The 21,681-nt window shown below is 36.5% G+C and overlaps 1 protein-coding gene across 1 annotated transcript in view; it reads right to left on the bottom strand.

The window, feature by feature from the left end:
* Positions 1 to 21,681, bottom strand: part of PPP1R9A (protein phosphatase 1 regulatory subunit 9A) — a 300,931-nt gene that overhangs the window by 40,692 nt on the left and 238,558 nt on the right. Inside the window, exons 8-11 of the mRNA XM_012811566.2 lie at positions 12,395 to 12,448; positions 9,695 to 9,924; positions 7,875 to 7,971; positions 7,602 to 7,773 (exon numbers count right to left, since the gene is read on the bottom strand). Of these exons, the coding sequence (XP_012667020.1) occupies positions 7,602 to 7,773; positions 7,875 to 7,971; positions 9,695 to 9,924; positions 12,395 to 12,448 (553 nt within the window). The remainder of the gene's footprint in view (positions 1 to 7,601; positions 7,774 to 7,874; positions 7,972 to 9,694; positions 9,925 to 12,394; positions 12,449 to 21,681) is intronic.

Genomic DNA, 21,681 nt, shown 5'->3' with positions numbered 1-21,681 from the left:
ATAAGGGCTATGATGTGTTCCTCTAAAATTCAGTTTTATGTTGAAGTCTTAACCCTCAGTACTTCAGAAGATTTGGATCTTTAAAGATGTAAATAAGTTAAAATGAGGTGATGAGGGTGTTTTTTATAAGAGGAAATTCGTACACAGTTATAGAGGAAAGACCATGTGAAAATATAGGGAGAAGACAGCCTTCTACAAGCCAACCAGAGACACCTTGCAAGAAGCCAACTCTACTTATACCTTGTACCCCAAATTCCAGAACTGTCAGAAAATAAATTTCTGTTGTTTAAGCCCTAGTCTGTGGCCCTTTGTCATGGCAGCCCTGGAAAACTAAGGCATATGGTGTTTTAAACTTTCTAAAAGTTTCTTTGAGTCTGTTTAGGAGAGTCAATTATGAGCAGAGATATATGAACTTGGAAAAGAATCTGCACCATGAATCTTACCTGAAGAGTCAAAGTCAACTGAAATACTAAAACAAACGAACAAGCAAACCTTCCAAATCTGCATTTTAGTGTAAACCAGTTTTTTCTTAATGTTTTTTTTTAATTATCTGATACTATATTTACTGTGTCATAGACTACAAAGGAACATTCTTTTGTAAATAGATAATAAGATTTTACTTTATTTATCAATAGTTCATACAATCAAGTATATCTGCTGGCTAATTATTGCCTAAAAGTAAATTTCAGATCAATTATTCTAAAATTGATATAATCATTTTTTGGAGCACTTCTTAAAATTTTAATTTCTTTTTAAATAATGGTACCATAAGTTATCTCACTTCATTAGTAGGGTGTATATTTCTATAATATTTTCTCCGAGTATACCCAGAAATGGTATTACCTAAAGCAAACCATTCTAGGGTGAGATTTTATTTTGGCTACTGTCAGCTTTTGTTTACATTTATCTTACTTTTTTCTCAATAAAAAATTATTTTGACCTTTTCTTGTGATTTCATTTTCCCATTTATCTATGTGAACAAAAGGTTTATTTATTTACTTTTTACCGAAGAGAAACCTGGCCAGTCAATGGGCGTTCATTTTGCTCACCTGAGAGTAGAAGAGGACTGCCTCTCTATTCTGGAGCACACCTGTGTTAGCTAGCATAACTCTCATAAAAATGTATTAACTCTGTTTTCCACTCTATTAATTACAGAGAAAATTGTACATAAGGTATTTGCCAGGTAGTATAACCTGTATTTCATTGCCACTCAGTACTTAGTAAAAGCTCATTTAATGTAGTTTAGGTGGAATACTACTCAGTCATAAAAAGAATGAAATCATGTCTTTTGCAGCAACATGGATGGAACTGCAGGCCATCATTTTACGTGAAATAACTTAGAAAGTCAAATACCACATGTTCTTACTTATAAGTGGGAATTAAATAGTACACATGGATACGGAGCCTGGAATAACAGACACTGGAGACTCGGAAGGGTAGGAGAGGGAGGTGGGATGTGAAATTATCTACATATGCTAATCGGATAATGGTTACATAAAAAGTCCAAGACTTCACTACATATATCCAATGTGAAAAATCTGCATATGTAGCCCATAAATGTATAAAATAATTTTCTAAAAAGTTCATTTAAGACATACAAGACTTGAAAGGGAGACTTTCAGTTGAGCTTGTCCTCCCCTAAAAATATGCTAAATTATATGTGCAAGTATTCCTACATGAAGAACAAAAGTTAATACAGGAAAAAATAAAATAAGACAAAAAACACTTGATTGATCCGAAAGAAGGCAGAAAAGCACAGAAAAAAACAAAGAACAACTAGAAAACAAAATAGTAAGATGCTAAATTTAAATGCTACAATCAGCAGACACATTAAATAGCAACTTTCTAAATTCATCTTAAAATCAAGATTGATAAATTATAATAAAAATAAACAACTATGGGCTGCTTATGAGAGACACAGATTAAAAGTAAAAGGCTGAAAAAGATACACAATACAAACACCAATTAAAAGGAAGATGATAAAAGCTCTTTAAATATCAAAGTATATAATAAAGTAACTTATTAGAAATAAAGAGGGATATTTCCTAATGATCAAAGGTTAAGATCATCAAAGGAAGATACTGCTTCTCAATTAAATATACCTATTGACATCACCTCAAAATACATAAAGGAAAAATTGACATAACCAAAAGAAATGTATAAATCCACAATTCTAGCATGAAATTTTTAAAACACATCTCTTCAGTAACATATTCGAGAAGTTTTGAACCACTTCTAGAAAGTTAAATAAATTAAAAATTTATTTAATAAAAAAATTTAACCTGACGTACATGACAGACTTCCACCTGGGCACCAAGCTAGACCAACAGAGAATCAAGTATCATGATAGCTGATCTGTCCTCTCTTCCCCAGTAATTTAATCACTTTTACTGAACGCTACATTGTATATTTCTGTGATATCATTAGTCTACACTAAAAATCACTGTATAAATGCGTCCTAATAAAATTATCAGTGGATCTTCTACAAGGATGTTATCAATATTAATAGTACTATTTCCCACAAATTATGCAGTATTTTATCTTGTTACCAGAAGTTGTACTTTTCTTGAGCAGATGGTTTATTTTTATCTTATGAACACTGTGAATAGTGTAATTGACATGAGTTTTCCTTTTTTTCTGGCAACTAGAAAGCTTAGAGCCAATTTAAAGATCCAGCCTCAGAAAGAGTGTGAGTCTGGCATAGATACTTGAAGCATCATTTCTGGTTTCACTCTGTCCTCATTCCCAATCTCCTCTCTGAATGGCCAGTTTAAATTTACCCTAAATTTTAGAGAAGTTATTCAAGGCAAACCAATCAGATTCCAGGCAAACCAATTATGCTAACAACTGGGTCACAAGACACAAATACCAAGTAGACAGGGCCTGATGACCCAGAACTGGATGACTTGTATATTTATTTAAACAGACTCAAGAGTTCTACTGTCATGCACTCAAGTCCTGGGTTTGGAACCCACTATAGTGGGTTCAGGATACAGATATAAACCACCAACTTCAGGAGTTACTTTTGGGTAATCTGGACCATAGTGAAAATAGCCAAACCATTTTGTAGAAAAACAGTAAGAGAAAGGGCAAACAATAAGGTATTATTTCCATATCCTGCGTTCTTTTGTCCTTATACTTTAAATTTAGGTGGAAAGTAGCTGTGAATCATTCTTACTTGTAAAGACATACAGGATTGAGTCATGAACTCCAGCTACAATCCACTGTGAAAGTCCAGACTCTCCTACAATCCATCATTTTGTAATTTAAGTCTTTCCTTCTTGCTCAGCTCTCTCTCATTAGAGCTAAGGAATAATAGGAAAGTAAAGGAACCAAGTACGGAGTATGAAATGCACTAGGCAACCTTCCATATTCACTCTTCTGTGAAGATAACGTGTTCACCTCACTGGTGGGCCAATGACTTGGTAGGTAAGTGTGAGAAAGAAGCACTTGGGGGTGATATCTAGATTTCAGAGTTCCTGGGATTACACTTACAAACCTATAAGTGACTTAGTTCCTGTTACGCATCAAAACTCTTCATGGGTCACAGTGTCTACAAAATTATGTCTACTAACTCTTCTTCAGGGAATCAAAGCTCACTTTTATTCCATAAACACCCATGCCATTTCAGAGGGCTCCACCTTTAACATCACGTCCATGAATCAGGAAAATATTATCTTAATTTTATTCAATTTTTCTCTTCTTTGGACACCCTCTCATCTCTTAAGATGCCTTAAATTCTGTCTCTTTCTCTCCTATCAAACCTTTCCTCTTCTTCACCTTTAATCCCAGCCACCCCACGTGGCAGGGCATACTAATTCTTTCTACCTAGCAGCCATCCTTCTCCCTGTGATCAGTGTTCCACCAGAAGTCTGCCTGGAAGCAAGTTGTCAGTGTTCAAAAATAACTTTTTAAAAATGATATCACACCTGATTCCTCATGGTAGGATAATCAAAACATGCTTTCCTATGTCACTTCCTCCTATTAGTCCTAGTCTTTCTTTCAGTATCTCTATGGATTATGTATTATCCTTCTTTAATGAAACAGCCTATAAATTATATGAAGCTGAAAACAGGTTGCTATAAGGACCCAGGAATATACAGAAGCTCAAGAAGAATGCGTTGTTTCAGTGACTTTTCTAGAAATTCCAATCAAAGATTATCACCCTTTAACCAAACATGCTTATCCTCTGCTCTTATTCTAATCTTGGTATTTCTTAGGCACTTAGAAACAACAAACGTGAAACACAGCCGTAGGGCAAAAATATCATTTTCCTCTCCTTGTACATGGAAAATAATATTTGACCACCACACTGGTGTAAACTAGATTGTATTTGTGGTCTGCTATGACTTTTGGTTGGAAAAAAAATTGTAACATTTACTTTATGTAATAATAAGAAAAAAGTATTAGAATATATTAATGAATTTGTGTATATAACTGTCATCAGAATTTTAATGAGATACTTAAGTTGGCTGGATTTATAGAGAGAAACATACAAATGGTGTTGAAACATAATTTTAACTATGGAAAATTTCTGTATGGTCTGGAAAACAGCTTTACTCCTCAAACATTTATAATAATTCAATACTAGGAGGCACTTACTTAATCTCTTCCTACTCGGGAAGCTCTGTTCTAGAAGCGCTTTTGAGTCCACAGGAAGAAATGGTTGCTATGAGCTCTTCCTTTCCACTGCCTTCACTTGCCTTCTCTTTCTGTCACTATTTCATTCGAGATAGTTTCTCATTGACTTATAATCGATAAATTTTTTGCTGCAGGAGCAAAACCCTCCAGATCTAAAAATATGCTAAATCATTCACCTTAACACTCTAGTGTCTGGAAAGCAAATCAGAACTGGACAGTGGGAAGTAGGGAGGATAACACTGCCCCTAATGGGCAGGGACTAGGGAAAATGTCCGTACCCACTGTGCTCCTCCTGGTGTGAATGGAGGGATTTCCACATGCTGAATGACCTACGTTAGGTGTGTGGCCTTACTCCCCTTTCTACACCTCTAGTACTTCAGCATTCCTTAGCAACAGAAGCAAAGGATCAATTTTTGAAAGTGCTTTCCAGAACATTCTTTTCTATCTAGCTACTGACCAAGCTATTTTAGTTTATGTAATCAAGCAACTAAAGTTGGAGATTTATCGCTGACCATCCACGGTAGGAGAACTGGAAGAGCAGGGCTTGATATGTATGCTACTAATGTCTGAGATGACTGATTCCACCTCTGCTGAGAAAGCATGGATTGGTTTCAGTAAGAATTAGTAGTCTCCGCATCTCACGGTGAACTGACCGTGTTGCTAGGGAAACTGATAATTATGTGGCAAAATGGAGGGTATCGAAAAAGGTTCAGAAGAAATGTAAGGTTTTGATCTAAATCAGCATGCTAATATTATAGTTTGTTAATCTTCTGTAGTCATATAATTTAATAAGTACCATTAATTATATGTTAGAAAAGATATAGATTTCTAAACTGAAAGAAAGGAGTAGAAATGAAAAACTACTGGCTACTGCTCATACTTTGTCCATATCACAGCAGGAATGTGTACTTATTATAAACTACAATTATTTTCAAGTTAAACAAAAAAGTGAAAAAATCCATATTGATTTCTGATAATTTTTCATTAGATATCAATATTATATAGTACTCTAGGTATAGAAGTTATAATTCCATAAAACCTTATAAACTTATTATTTTTTGGGGGGGTCTCATAAACTAAGTTACATATCTTTAAAATATTCTGTAAGGTAGGGAAGAAAACAGTACTACTATTTTTATAATATGCATAGCAAAATCACTCCAGAGAAGCTGACTGATCTTGAAGTCACCCAGCGCCTCAGCTAGTGGTAATACTGGTGCTAAATTTTCTTCTTAGTTGATGGAAGTATTTCAGATTGCATGTGAAAACCCCACACTGTACCCTAGAAGTGCATTAATGTACATAGTTACCGTTCAATAAAAAAAAATAAATAAATAAATAAATAAATAAATTTTCTTCTTTACCTGCCTGAAAGGCACTATTTATAAATCATATCCTATTTAGGGAAAACCCATCAGAATGGACTCAAATCTCTAGATATCACTTTAAGTTGAGAATTTCTAATAATTTCTATCTTTAACAGCCAAGAGTTCAGTCCTAAAAGTTAACGATAGGATATAAACACTTGTTTATCAGGACAGTCTCGCTACAGACATTTTAATAGGTAAGAAAGATTATACAAAAACTAAACAGCTCACTACTAACAATGATTTACTCCCTGTCAAGTTGCTGCTGTGAGTTGTCAGTCCTATCACAATTCTGCTGCACAACATTCTTTTGTTTTTCATCTATTTATTTATTGTCTTATTATTTTAAAAACAGGATCTCACTCTGTCTCCTGGTCTAGAGTACAGTGGCATGATCATAACTCACTGCAACCTTGAACTCCAGCCTCCAGTGACGTGATCTTCCTGCCTCAGCCTCCCGACTAGCCAGGATGAGAGGCATGCCCCACCCTGCCTGGCTAATTTTGCACAACATTCTTTTATTTTCCTTTTCCAAAGACAACAATGTATACATTTAAAAAGATGAAACCAACACATTATTCTTGGTAAAGCACCACAAGAATGGAGAAGCAAGAATCCTATGTACTTGATTCTGATATGAGGATAACTAATGACATAGTATACGGTGGGGGGTGGGGGAAGGGGAGAGTAGAGAGACGGAAGGAAGAAGGGGGATGGGGGGTCATGGTGTGTGACACACCTTTGGGGGGAGGACACAATTCTAAGAGGGACCTCACCTAACAAAGGCAATCAATGTAACCTGGTTCTTTGTACCCTTAATGAATCCCCAATAACAACAACATCAACAACAACAAAAATAAAATAAAAAGATGAAACCAAAAGTCTCCAAAAGTCTTATATCTTCCTATCTTTATAAATTCTTTACATTTCCTAATTTGTAAATATACCATAGATATTAAAACATTCATTCATATTCATATGCACACATTCTAGGTAAGGTGTATGTGCTGGAGAATGTAAGTAATTTATTTATGGTCGGTGTATGAAAGAAGACAGCCATTTACAATAGAAAATGTTTCCAGTGTTTTGTTCTGATTTGGTATTTGACAGAAAGGTCGGAGAAAAACACACAGGTCACCAATATAAATGCATACCTGTACAGAAGTTCTTAGCTAAATGAATTCCAAGTGCTAAAAGCAGGCAATCTGCCTTTTGAGGTTATGACAAAAAAAAATCCTTATTCTAGTGATTTAAAAATTCTAAGCCTTACTCATTAACACAAAAGTAGTGCAGCTCATCCTAAATGGGATGAACTATCATTTTTAAGGCAGTTTATTAAGTCTACCAATTTTATGATGGTTGAAAAATACTTACTGGCTTGTCATTAGTTGGGATTTTGTTAATTCTCTCTATTAAAGCATTTATTTTTGATAAGATGCACTGAAATGATAGACTCTTATTTTAATAAGCCTTTCCTCTTTCTCACAGTAGGAAGACATTTTCAACTTCGAAATCTCTGAGTCAGATAAAGAAGAACGGGAAGCTAAATTACATAGTCATTAAAAATGATTTTTGTGGTTAGGTTAAACAAACCTTGAGTTAGGCCATCTGGGTAAGATATCTGCTTGATATCCAAATTCTCCATGGCATCTGCTTTAGAGACTTCACCAAGAGATGTTCTTTTCTCAAAGATGTTGTTGTTATTGTTAACTTGAGTTCCACTTTGCTTCAGCAGCCTGAACAACTCGGATTCCAAATCTCTGATCTAAGAAGAACAAATCCATTCAGAAAACTCTAAAGTAGCACTCCTCTCCAAGCACCAGGCAAAACCAGCTAATTATTAGTGGCTTTGAGAATACAACTCACCCGCATTTGTAGGCCTTGCACTTCCCTAAGATGAGCTTTTTCAACATCTTCTATTTTCTTTCTTTCTGCTTCCTGTCTTTTGAGGAAATCAAATTCCCTTAAGAAAAAGATAATAAAACTGATTATTTCAAACATTCAATAAATGAGGAAACATGTAAACGTTCTTACTTGAAACAATAAACTGCACAGTGGGATAAACAACCAGCTGGCGATTTAAATAAATCGGATTCAATCATAGTTAGAGAAAAAGCTTATAGTAATGAAAGAAAATAAAATATCTTTAATGGGTCGCAAAGTAAGGGGAAAAGTGCTTTGATTCTGCTTATTCTGATTTTTATTTCTAGGGTCTGATTGTAGAATACCCACACATCAGCGATTGTCAACTGGTGCGCTGTTAGAGGATCTTAGGTGTACTGTGAAAATTTTTAAAGATCATTAATTTAATTATTTTTGAAATTTGTTTGAAGCACAGTAAGTATATTCTTTTTTTTAACTTTTTTTTGGGTTCAACATAATTTCAGAGGGCTACAGAATTTAACTATAGGTTCAAGGGTGCCGTGAGATGAACAGGTTGAAAAACACTGTCATACACATTTAGACGGAAGGTACTGGACTTCTGGCCCATCTCGGAAGGTTTAGCTGATAAATTTATATGTCGAGTAGAAATGATTCCATCTTTCCAATGCCACGCACATAGTAAGTACACTAATAGAACTGGAGGGTAATAGAAGATTTCTTTCTATGAGCAACAGTAACGAGGGAGCTGAGTGAGTCGGAAACACCAGGGGAAGTATTCACTCACACACTTAAGGATAGTATAGGGAGAAGGAGACCTGCCTCCATTCTGAGAGCCTAGACTAGATATACAAACTCACAGTAGCAAAATTTATTAGAAAAATATTACATGAAAAAGAGGCAGGCATAATTATTTGGCAAAAAGAGTTAAAACAGTGATGCATTGAATTCATAGTCGCAAAGAGCAATTGAACAATAAAATTTTTAACAATAAAATTTTGATAGCAATCTCTTTTATATATTAAAAGCATCTTTCCACGATAGGAAATAACAGAGACGTGGTGAATCTAAACATATATGCTTAGCTTCCAAGGCTTGGCATGAAGACCAGAAAAGGTACTTGGACTACTTTTTCGTTCTAGCTAGCCAGAAGTAAACTGATGGAAAAATCTAGTAAATATCTCCCTGGTCAGTCTTCCTGACATTACACCAAGCAAAGCAGTGGTAGCTCAGAAAGAGCTGTTGAAATTCAAAAGCAGAGTGCAGTGATGGTTTCTCTCTCACTGAAGTGAACACAGGCACTTGTGACTCTCTCAACAGTAGAGAAATGCAGAGTGCCAGGACAGGGGTTCCTGCTAGTCAGTATTTACACTGTTTGTACGGGGAAAATTCTGCAGTTACTAATTCTAAGAGACCTGAGCAGCCCAATCCAGGCCCCAACCACTGCTTTGCGTGCACTATACTTAATGTTCAGCCATTCTGTTTGACTTCAGCTGGACTTCCTGCTCCTAAATCACAGACATGTTTTCAAAAAGGATAAAAAAGTTCAGATGATTAACTACAAAAAAAAAAAAAAGCACTGGTTGCCAAAAAAATTGTAAATATACAAAATATGTATACTCTCATGAAAAAATGATAAGAGGCACTTTCCTAAACAATGCATATTTAATCTATGGTATTAACTATGCTTTGGAGTAGTGGCTAACTCTGAGGTCATCTTTTCTGCTCCACTAGCTATTACAAAACTTTTGGCCATGAAGCTGTTAACACACCTAACTACACTATAGTCATCACAAGCTGCTTACTTTTGCTGATAATCCTTGATCAGTTTCTTTGCCTTGTTGTATTTCTTTTCCAAGGCTTGATACTGGCTTTGAGTCTCTTTGAGATGTTCATTCACTGTGTGGCATAGTGTTTGAGCCTCAATCCAGTAGCTCTCCAACTTCAACATTCTTTCTTTATTCTCCTCTATGTTCTGCTGAAGCTGGGATTTCTCTAGCTCCCACCTCACTTTCTCTTTTTCTGCCACTTGTAGCTGGAGAAAGCAAATGCAAGGCAAGAATAATTTGGGTTGTTCTGTAGGAAAAAATCTCTCGTTTTTATAGCATGCTTTAGATTAAATACCATTATTATACACATTCAATCACCAAAACAGCTTGAGATGAGAAAAGCAAGTATTATTTTCATAATTTCATAGATGATAAAATGAAAGACAAGGCAAGTGAAATGATGTCCCCAAGGTCACACATCTGATAAATGTGAAAACACACATTAGATCCCAACTGTCGTGATCTTTCCACCACTCCACGAGTCATGAAATTCTATGAGCAAAGATGTTTCAGAGTTTGAAATGACCATCAAAAAAAATGTATAATTATTTGTTAAAAAAAAAGAAATTAACTAAAAAGGGAGTGGGGAGAGACAGGAAGGGAGGGAAAGAGGGGCAGAAGCAAAGCCTAATGGTTAAGAAGGGGACTTTGGAGACATGATTATTCGGCTTTGATTTGAATCCCAGTTCTGCCTTTATTGGCTATTACTCGGACAAGTAAATGAAGTTCTCTAAGATTCAATTACACCATCCATACAACAGAACTGTGATATAACACATCAGTAAGCTTGAAATAGCTCCGAGGGCATAATCATCATCTGATAAACATTAGCAGTTTTTACTTTGCTTTTGACCCTTTTGATTATTATGTTCTTTATTTCAGTTGACACGAAGAGAGTCTGTAGCTCATTATTTTACAGGCAGTGTAATTAATGTCTTGAGCCTTATAAACCGCAATTCCCATAAAAGTATAAGAGATAATATACGTAAAAATATAAATTGTTGCCTGATTAATTCCTTTACACAGAACAGACAGGTTGGTTTATGTAGTTTCTGTTTCCAGGGAATCTTAGGAGTAGATACTATACTAGTATGATACCCTCATTTCTACAGAAATTCAAGGCTAATTCTTTAGGTGAAGGCTAAACAACTATTCCCAATAACTGACCTTCAAATCAGTGCTTTATCTACTTGATATGCCTTCTTTAAAGTTCAAAAGGATGCAGAGTTGTTATAAACTATCAATGTCCCAAATCATACAGCTTTCAGCAAATGGAAATCTATTTATATAAAATACATAGACACATATGCTTTGCATATATTTCTAACTAAACACATCTGTGAAACAGATTACAAAGTAAAAAAGTAGCCAAGAACATTTCAAATTTTTCAAAATGGCATAATAAAAATCATAGTAAAGTAAGCTAATCTGTGGATATTATATGCGAACCTAATAATGAGAAAAATATAAAACACTAATTTATAGTATTTTCTAAATTAAGGGTCTGACATGTAAGCTTGAAAGCACTTACAATCATATGAGGAATCTTTATCCCCGACTATAACAATTTTAAAAATATCCTCTATTCTTCCTTTGTATGTCAAGAAATAACCATTTAAAATAGGACTAGGCTTTTTACTGTGCCTTTTATTAAGCAATGTTTTGTATCAAGTTGTTTATTTATCAACCAATACTAATTTAAAAGTTATTATTCACGGAGCTGGGCTGACACCATGAATGATATATAGACATATTTTGACTAAAGAGCTGCAGAGTGAATTAGCTGAGAAAACCATTTAACCAAAATAGCCTGGTTAATTCATCTCCATTTAAAACACATGGAGAAACCAAAACAGGTATTAAATGTGAACAAGAAAATAGATCATTAATGGTGGGGGAGTAATTATGTCTTAATATTAAAAAGACCATAGAAGCAATAAAGAATATTGTTTTAAAGTCATTTCAAAAGATATTTTTAAATTTTTGAAATTATGCATTTGACGAAACTAAACACAAACCATGTCTCCTACAAATATCTTATAATTTGTCAATTAAAAATGTCCTTTTGAATCTTCAATTTTTTCATAAATATTGGCTAATAATACACAACTCTCTTTTATCAAGATGTTTTCTCCTCCACGAATTTAAATAATATGAACTAAACTTGTCTAAAAATTTCCAGCAGTACCTGGTACCTGGTATCAATTATGCATGTATAATATTCAGTTCATAAAAATTATTAGGAACTAGAAATCATTTCTATCGGAAAAATGTTAAGACAACACATTGTTCCTGATGAATAAGCTACAAATATGTGATTTAAATCTATTTATAATAAATAAAGGACATCTAATAGCTTGTGTTTAAGGAATTAGTGATCAAAACATACTTTGGATACTTGAACCATTAAAAATATTGCTTTTTGAGGAAATCTCCGGACTGGTCACATATGTGCAAATACAAAAATAAATACATTTAAGATATGTTATTTGCACAGAGCGGGATGTGGGGGTTGCTTTCATTGGTGGGTTTGTATCTCTCACAGTGAAAAATGGATCTCTCCCATTTGTATTCTCTCAAGTACACAGGGACAAATCCGTTAGCCCTAGAGTTGAATTTATTCATAGTTTCTGGAGTTTAAAAAGTACAATTCAAACACCATGGATTGGTGCTTACCTTGGTCTTCAATTTTTGAATCTCTGCTTCTGTAACTGCATGTTTGATTTGCAACTGAAAATTGAAAAGAAAGAAAAAAATCCAACTGAGTGTATCTACATTTTTTAAAGCCTTAGCAGCTAGGAGGCCCTTATTACACAGCAAAAGGCCTGGAAAAGTGCTGCAATGCAGCAGGTTGTAAATTAAAACGTCCAGGGGTGTAGAATGACACTGGGTGCAAACTAATTAAACACAGGGTTTATGGTCTACACTCCCTGACATCAGATTAGGTTACCAATTTAATTGCTAAGAGACTAAAGAGAAGAAAACACCTTTTCTTGCCCTCTTTGCAGCTCTTCCTTTATGAATTAAGCGTCAAGGAAATGTTTTCCTTGCCGTGTGTAGCCGATGGAACGGCTTAAGCTGGCAAGCGAGCCGGCGGCGCTGTGAAGACTTAATTCCAGACCTGGAAGAAAGGTGGCGCTGTGGTTCTGTGAGTCGCATACACATTCCAATGAGCAGCTCGGCTGCAAAGAGCGAGAGGAGGAGAACGCAGTTTCTACGGCGAAATCTGATTTTTTCTTTTTTAACTGTAGGAAAGGTACAAATGAACATTTCTGTCCTCCAAAAGATCTACCCGTATTGAAAAGACTCAGATCCCCTAAAACTTCTGCTACGGCTTGTTAGCGTAACACTCACCATTTACCTTTGTTTTGCTCTTCCCCTCCCCCGACTTTGTTCTCTTTGTAAGGGGAGAATGAATGAATCATTTATTTCTTTAAAGGATCAGTGAATACCGGTTCACAATTTTTTGTCTGAAATCTTTGGGGGGGGAGGAGGAGTCAGATATTTCTGGAATTCAGAACTCTTTCAATTTCAAAAAGGTAATAGGATGCATCTTCCATAAACTGCCTATTACCCACAGCAGGGTCTGCAGAGGCACTCTGTAATCAAATACATGAACACGTTCTGCCACCAGACATATGTAAATTCCCACTAAGTGAGATACACAGACATTGTAATTAGCATCCTGTCAGCTTTGGTCGGTTGTGCCACTAAATTGGTTTGCTACAAACTTAGAAAAGAGACTGTTTGGGAGCATTTTGGACTTAGGACTACACATGAGGGGCTGTAAACTTTCACTGTTACCATCATCAAGTTAAGTCTAAGACTTTCCTATCAGAGTGAGTGAGTCTGCTGACAAACAGAAATGCAGAGTTCCTGAACTAGCGAGGGGATCCTCAGCCGGCTCGGGTTTGCAACCTGTCTTTCCCTGCTTCCTCCCAGTTGGAGGGGGCATGTGGGAAGGATTCCAAAGGAAAGGTGGAGGATTCAACAGCTCAATTCGACACCCCTAGATGCCAATGGCAAGCAGCCCAGAATCCGAGGGTCCCCAAGTCCCCCGCACAGTGCCCAGGCTCTGCACTGCCACAGCTCTGCTACCGCTCACCGTCCTGAGGGGTGCTCTCGAATGCGGTTTCAGTTTGATCCTTTCCCACATGCAGCTTATCTTACTGTCACTCCTTCTGACCTGACTTGCTGCTGTGACTCCTGCTCCTTTTACCCTCACTCCCTGGCTCCTAAAGCCTTTGCACCCTTGACAATCTCTACCGTGAAAACACATGGGGTGAGAATGTTATTTCTATGAGGCCCAAAGGGCCAGTCCTGGCTCTCTTAGCCTCTTCCCGCCAGAGCACTAGTGGTCAGCTCGTCCTTCCCTGCCTGCAGCAGATGTTCAGGGCACTAGGGTGCCTGGTAAGGAATCTAATCACAACAAGTTTTCACAGTGATTAAATTGGAAAAAGATACGAAATTCACAGCAGTGCTGTTCCAAAACCCCAGCGACTCCCCTTCCCTCGCTGATGACATCTGCGCTCACTCAAAGCCCTGTTATGGATAGATCTTTGGGGAGCCTGACAACGCCAGGCCGTCCAGCTGTGCAGGCTCAAATGTCCAATTGATACTCAGTGACAAGCCGGGCAGTGCACATATCACTGCAGAATCTGGGTCCTTACACTTCTGGGCTTACTTTAGGCCTGGGAAGACTAAGGCTCAGAGAAGATAAGTGACCTGTTCTAATCCTCACCATGGGTCACTATTAAAACCAGGGCTAAAACTTGGATCTTTTGGTTCTTTAGAAGAACCATCTTCCTTAGAAAGTAAGGATTAACTAAACAAGCATTTATATTTTGCTTTATGTTATCTTTTTTAGAGAGAGGGTATTGCTCTGTCACCCAGATTAGACTGCAGAGGCCTGATCATAGCTTACTGTAACCTTGAACTCCTGGGCTCAAGCAATTCTCCCACCTCAGCCTCCTGAGTAGCTGAGACTAGAAGTAAACATCACCATGCCTGGTTGACTTTAAGAAAAAAAAATTTTCTTTTTTCATAGAGATGAGGGTTTCTCTATATTGCCCAAGTTGGTCTTAAACTCCCAGCTTCAAATTTTCCTTCTGCTTTGGCTTCCTGGAACTACAGGCATAAGCCACTGTGCCAACCCAATAGGTATCTGTTGGGGAGTTGCTATTTGCAAGAGGCTGTCAAGATAACACTTTCTCCCCCTAAGAAATATGAGGGCTAGTCTTCCCTACCAATATATACTAATAAAAAGAAAAAAGTACTTAGATGCTAGATATATTATTTATATATAAACTTATAAATACATGCATATGGACATACACACATGGATGGTCACAGGTTAGGGCATCCAGCAAATTCACCAAGCCAGGCAATTCTGGAGTATCTGGAATTATTATTGACAAGATCTGTGCTTTCTACCAAGGTGCCAAATGTGAAGAACAGTTAAGTTAGACTGCTGGAATTCATTTCAGGCACCACGTGTACTCTACGTGGCATTAGGAAATTCCTTCTCTTACATACACTTTCTTCACCTGTAAAATTCAGTTCCTTTTAAGATATAACCTTCCCTATTGGATAACTGAATGATACAACCCATGTAAAGGCCTTTGGCACAGAGGCTGGCATAGAACAAATCCTTGATAAAGTCAGCTAGGACCGAGAACAATCTGAAGAACTCAAATAGGATCACCCCAACTCCACCTCTCAGTTACAAGCGCTAAATGCTGTGAAATGTCATCCTTGGAATAAAATGAACACCTCTCATTCTGTTTAAAGAGTAGCAAGAAATCAAGGGGGTAGATTTCATAGAGAACACTGCACTATGCATGAGGGTCAATTTCATTTTATTAACTCTTGGGAAGACAACCGAGTATATGGTGTATAACTTGTTGGGACGTTGGACTTTCTTAGCTCAGATTACTGTGACTTCTCTAAGTTGTTTTTCGAGGCCTCAGCTTTACATATAAAAATTGAGAGGGCTAGAGGGAAGAACTCCAAGGTCCCTGTGCACACATGTGTTGTGTTTATGAAACAAAGAACCTAGAAGTACTTATCAAGTTCGTAGAGCTTAGAAATTCTTCTCCCAAGCCAGCATTTTTGTTCGTGTAAATGTACACAGCTAGATGCATTCACTCATGTGTGGCACCAAGCTAGGTACAATTGTGAAATAGACCAGGTTGACCTATTCCATATTTCCCGTCTCACCAAAAATGGATCCTAAAAGGGAGCTGAACTCATTAGCAGTTAGCAGTCAACTGACAGAAGCTTGGAGAGCTAGTGAGCAAAATTTTTGACATACAGAAAAGCAGAATGCATTGTGTAAATTCAGATATTATAAGTTTTCTTAGGACTCGTAAGGCCTAAAATTATAAATATGTGATTACTTTAATTCTAATTGCACATTAAGAGACTTTCTACAAATCCATCACTTTCTTTGACCAAGAAAGCATCCAAAATACTCTCACTGAGCCCTTTCATTTTAGGTACTTGCCTGAACATAAACTTGGCAGTGTCCAAGTTATAAACATCTAACAACTCACACTTATGAATGAAACTATTATAGCAAGTCCCCGACTTACAAACATCCAAATGATGTACAGCTTGTACCTATGAATGAAGGTTATTACAGGTAATAGGTAAGTGTACCTGTTCCAACTTATATACAAATCTGACTTAAGAACAAACCTATAGAAACTATCTCCTTCATAACCTGGGGACTGCCTGTAGTAAGAAACTGTGTCTCGTGAGCATAAGTTGCAGGGCTAATAATGCCAATCAGGTTTTAATACTCATCCCACAGTTATTTCCATTAATATAAATTTCTTACATTTGTAGGCCCCTTGATCTTTTTTATTATTTCTCTTGATCATTGCAAATGACTGGGAGGAAGGCAAGACAGACTCTGTTAAGCTCATTGCTCAGATGAAAGTCACACAGCTTCTCCAAGTTTGCCCAAGAAGCAGGCAGAGGAGTGGAAACCACCCTGACTCCCAACCTCTGCTATTCCATTCATTATGTATCTAACTGAACCAGCTGCTTGGAATACAGTTCTCATTTAATCTTTACAAGATCCCTGAGGCACATGTCGTCACTGTCACCTCTCAGTTGAGAAGTTATTACTCCAATTGGAAACCATGGATCACTACTGATAGGCCTGACACTGAATGCAAAATGGTGCTCAATCAGCTGCTAGTATTATTAATGGAACTTAGAAAGAACATCTTCAATATTTGATCATCACTTAGTAACAAGACTATGTGCCAAGGACCATGTGAGTCCTTCAGGATACACGGACATGATGCAGAATCCACCTCCAACATACTTCAGGGAGACTGTTAGATACCACTTTGTGGCAGAAATTCTCCAGATAACCCTGAGGGAAAGGGTGAAGGAACCTGCTCCTGAATTGCGTCTTTAGTCTTGATTCCCATACCCAGATCAGGTGACCACTGGGTTTGGTCTGTTTGTCCTGCAGAGGACCCTACTTTCCAGGCACAGGGAGAACGATTGGCCTGAGATACTTGCATTTCATGAGAAAGATAAAATTGATTTGCAAAGGGTGAAGGAACTTAACAAAAGAAGCACAGTTAGTCAAGTGTTGAGGTTTCTTAATCTAAAGCAATTCTCTAGATTTCTCTCAAGAATCAATAACCTTTTCAAAGTACAGGTGTAACGGTTTGCAAGAATGGTCGGGCTGATTGACTGAAGGGGAGGAGGTCAGCAGAGCCGGGTAAGAGAAACAGAGTCTGAAAAATGCCTGTTGGAACGTTTGGACTCCAGATAATCTATAATTTGAGAAAAGCCTTGGGATGAGGGGACATTAATAAAAAGAAAAAATGAAAGATTTTAACTTATAAGACCAACCTCTTTCATTTTTTTCTGTCGTTCTTTAACACCAATGCCACATATACCCACCCTAGGATTTCAGCAAAATAAACATACACATTCCTGCAGAGAACATTAGCTCTATTTAATATTCTTCATGTGTATTTGCTGTGTACATTTTCTGTTTTTTAAAAAAGATGAATCTAGAAAATGTACTCATATCACTGAATCAATATAACCCCAATATAACTGTGCTAGAAATAGAAACACCCTTATACAGAAACATAAATAGTGAGACTGAATTTTTTGTACTCTACTTATCCCACGAAAACATGGAGAACGTTTTTTTTTAAAACGTGATAAATGTCTTTGCAGGAAACATTTTAAGAGCTCTAGTTCTAGAAAGTTTACAATCGAGAGCAATGGTTTCTGCTCTTACTTTGCAAAGGCAAAACAGTAACAAAAAAGTTGCATAGAACCTTATATAGTATGTCTGAGCAATGGAATCTGAACTTTTACAAACATCTTTGTCGGTATTTGATTTATGTCTTTCTTACCCAGAGTAGTGTACGTGCCGCAAAGGTAGGAATAATAGCCATGTGTGCCTACATTTTGTTGCTGTTAAAAAGAAGCTTTGCCGTATCTCTTTTTGTAATTTCTGCCCAAAGTTTTATATATGGCACCTATCTTTATATTAAAAAAGTGTTTTTCCTCAGGGAATAATGTATGCAAAATGAACTCAAATTATCTGACCGAACAATATCACAATCTAAGCTGAATGGTAATACTAATTGCAGTGGATGGAGTTTAGGATAAGATTCTCCACCAAGGTCACTCTTTAAGTACGTACTCATAAACTGGTTATTAATGATAAAAATGCTGGATGTAGTTGATAGATGGTAATTACAGCTCCTTTTTTGAACAACAACAAAAAAAACCTGTTTACTGCTAAGTAGACAGTCATTTATAGCTCTTCTTCATGCGAATGGAAACATCCACAAGGATAATTTTATTATTTATCCATTTATGATTTTTCAAGGTTCTTTTTCATAGACCTAAGTAAATAAGCTAACACACCTTTTAAACTTCATTTTTATCTCAAGAGAAATATGGAGCAGTTTTCACTGGTGCTAATGGCCTTGGCCCCCACAGAAGAGTGATGAGAGGAGGCACTGGCCTGCCAGTGTGAATGGTGCCGAGCTAGCAGCTCCCGATGCAAGCTTTCCCTGCTCGCCTCTGAATTACCAGTAAGTAAGAAACAAACAAACGAACAAACAAACAAATACAACTCATAACCCCAAATGAACACAATAATTAAAAATGACTGTTCCATAAAGTTGAATTAAGAAAAATCTATTCAAGAGTTACTCTGATGATAGGGAGACACTTTGTGCCATTGTTTGTCCAAGGGGAAAAGTGAACAATCTCTGTCATCCTGTCCAGGAGCAGGACCTGAAGCCCGGTTGGCTAGCCTGCTCAGTATTCCGTATTCATTCAGAATGCAACTGCTACGAGAGAGAAAGCTCAGGCTAATGTAAGGCACACATACTTTCAGCTGCAGACCCCAAGGTGGAATAACATAGACAGGGGTGACTTGGTAGCAGTGAATAGTGAAAATTATCTCTTTTAATTTTTTTTTTTTAACTTGGAGAACTCAGTGGTGAGATTTGGGATTCTTTCTCCTTAGTAAGGAGAATTGCCCTCAAGGATAAACTGCTAGAAACAGCAACGGGGCTGGAAACTAGGCCCCTGAAAATGCCCTCTTGCTAGGCGCTGGGGCTCACGCCTGTAATCCTAGCACTCCAGGAGGCCGAGGCGAATGGATTGCCTGAGCTCACCAGTTCAAGACCAGCCTGAGCCTCATCTCTAAAAATAGCCGAGTATTATGGCAGGAGCCTGTAGTCTCAGCTAGTTGGGAGGCTGAGGCAAGAGAATTGCTTAAGCTCAAGAGTTTGAGGTGCTGTGAGCTATGACACCACAGCACTCTATTGAGGGAACCAAAGTGAGACTCTGCCTCAAAAAAAAAAAAAAAGTGCCCTCTTGATGTGGGTCTAAAAGTGAGACTCATAATCAAAAAGTGAATAATTGCCAACTAACACCAAGTACAAAAGAAGTTTGTGTCTCATTTCAAGATAAATAAAGATAAAGCAGGCTGCCTTGGGTCTATGAAAGAATACTACAGATCAAGATAAAGAGATTATGAACCTGAAAACACAAATAAGTAAACCTGTGGAAATGATGCATCCCCTAAGCAAAAAGATATTTGAATGTAACTCTCTGTGCTAGCAGGATGAAGAGAGAGAAAAGAGCAATGGATGAGTAAAAGGCTGGATAGAGAGTGAGAAATCCCAGCTTTTAATAAGAGCATCCCGGCACGTTAGCAATACTATGAAGCACAAATGAATCTGAAGTTCAATGCATACTGAATTCCACAGAAAAGAAAATCATTCATGTGACAGGACAAATGTGAGAAACAACTACAGACAAAAAAATAGACAAAATAAAACCATAAAAAGAAATAAATATGGATGACTGTGTTTCTAGGAAATAGTAAAAAAAAAAAAAAAAAAGGAAACAAAACCAAAAAAAAGCAAATTAGAAAAAAAAACAAAGGAGGTCTGCTTGAGAAACTGTAATAACTCCAAATATTAAATTATAAGGCTAAAAAAATAAAAGCATCCAAAGGCCAGCTTGATGTTATAGACTTTTCCTTGAAAATATGTTTAAAATTATAAAGTTTGCCCTACTACTTCACCAGAAAAGGAGGTTGTGAATCAAAATGTTAAACTCAGCTAATTATCATTTCTGTCAGGATAATTGGAATGTCATTCTCGGTACGGGAAGCTCATGACAACTATACCCTCCACAAATAATAAATTACTTAAAGATACGCTCTGAGAAATTAAGAAAAAATCTAGAACTTGAGAATTCAGAAATTATGCTGCAAAAGGAATAATGGTGCATTCTGAATAACCCAAGAGTATAATTGTGTGTTGTAAATACCACTGTAAAGCTAACTGAAATCATAAGTTTTAAAAAATGTAACACATAAATTTTATGAACAATCAAAAACTTCCACCTGGAGCATTCAAAATGACACTAGTTTGCTCTAAATGTTTAAAGAGAATGCTTTTTTAAAAAGTTAAGGATAGAACAAACCAATAAACATAAAAGAAATATAAAGCCCCAAACAGGATGACAGCGGTTAGACCCTAAATAATTACAGCAATAAATTTAAACCGGTCACATTTTCTTCTCATATTTGTAAAACTATGATAAAACAAAGTGCTACCTGTAGGGTTATGTTAAAAGTAAGCACATACTTATACATTGGTATTTATCCAGTAAGTACAAAAAAAAAAAAAAAACCAGCATTAAGAAAAATAACTCAAATGTATACACAAAAGATAGTATTTGTTGCATTTTATGTATTTTTAAAATGGCATCAAAATAGATAATCCAAGCTATAATATACAAAATGGGCCTACAATGGGCCTTCATTTCCTAGGTTTCACTACAAGAAAGATTGATGATACAAAAGGTCTAAAGCACATAATGTCATTTTTATCACAAATACCTATATCAATCTACAAGAAAAACATCACTTTCAAAAACATCAAAACTCAAAATGATGATATTATCTGACCACCATGTAATAAAACCTTAAATTTAAAACAGTTTTATGTTAAAAACTGTTTCTTTAATTACTCAAGTTAAAGAGAAAATGAAACAGTAAAGATGAAAAATACAGACTATGAAGTGAGGACAAGAGGAATGTACATTGAAACTACAATATGTGGCCGAAGGCAAAATAATACAGATTCAGGATTTTTAACTCCTTCTATCTTTAAACAATGAAGTAGGACAATAAATTACGCATTGGTTTTAAGAAATTAGAAGACCAGCAATCAAAGATTCCTGAGGAAAACAGGAGGATGGAATAAAGAAAAAACAAGGTAGAAATGACAGAATTAAGGAGGAGGAAACATCCGGTTTAGTACAACAAAGCAAAGTAACAAAAGCCTATTTCCTGTCCTCTTGAATTCAACTTTAGAGATCCCAAAAGAGAAAAAAAGGAATGCTTATGGGATTTAGGGCCTTGGTCATCAGTTAAAAAATGTGTG

Source organism: Otolemur garnettii, unplaced genomic scaffold (genome assembly GCF_000181295.1).
Source record: "Otolemur garnettii isolate 467f Iridium unplaced genomic scaffold, OtoGar3 scaffold00005, whole genome shotgun sequence".
In the NCBI taxonomy this organism is placed as follows: Eukaryota; Metazoa; Chordata; class Mammalia; order Primates; family Galagidae; genus Otolemur; species Otolemur garnettii.
Note: the sequence above shows the minus strand (reverse complement) of the source record. Positions and strands in the feature narration are given on the sequence as shown.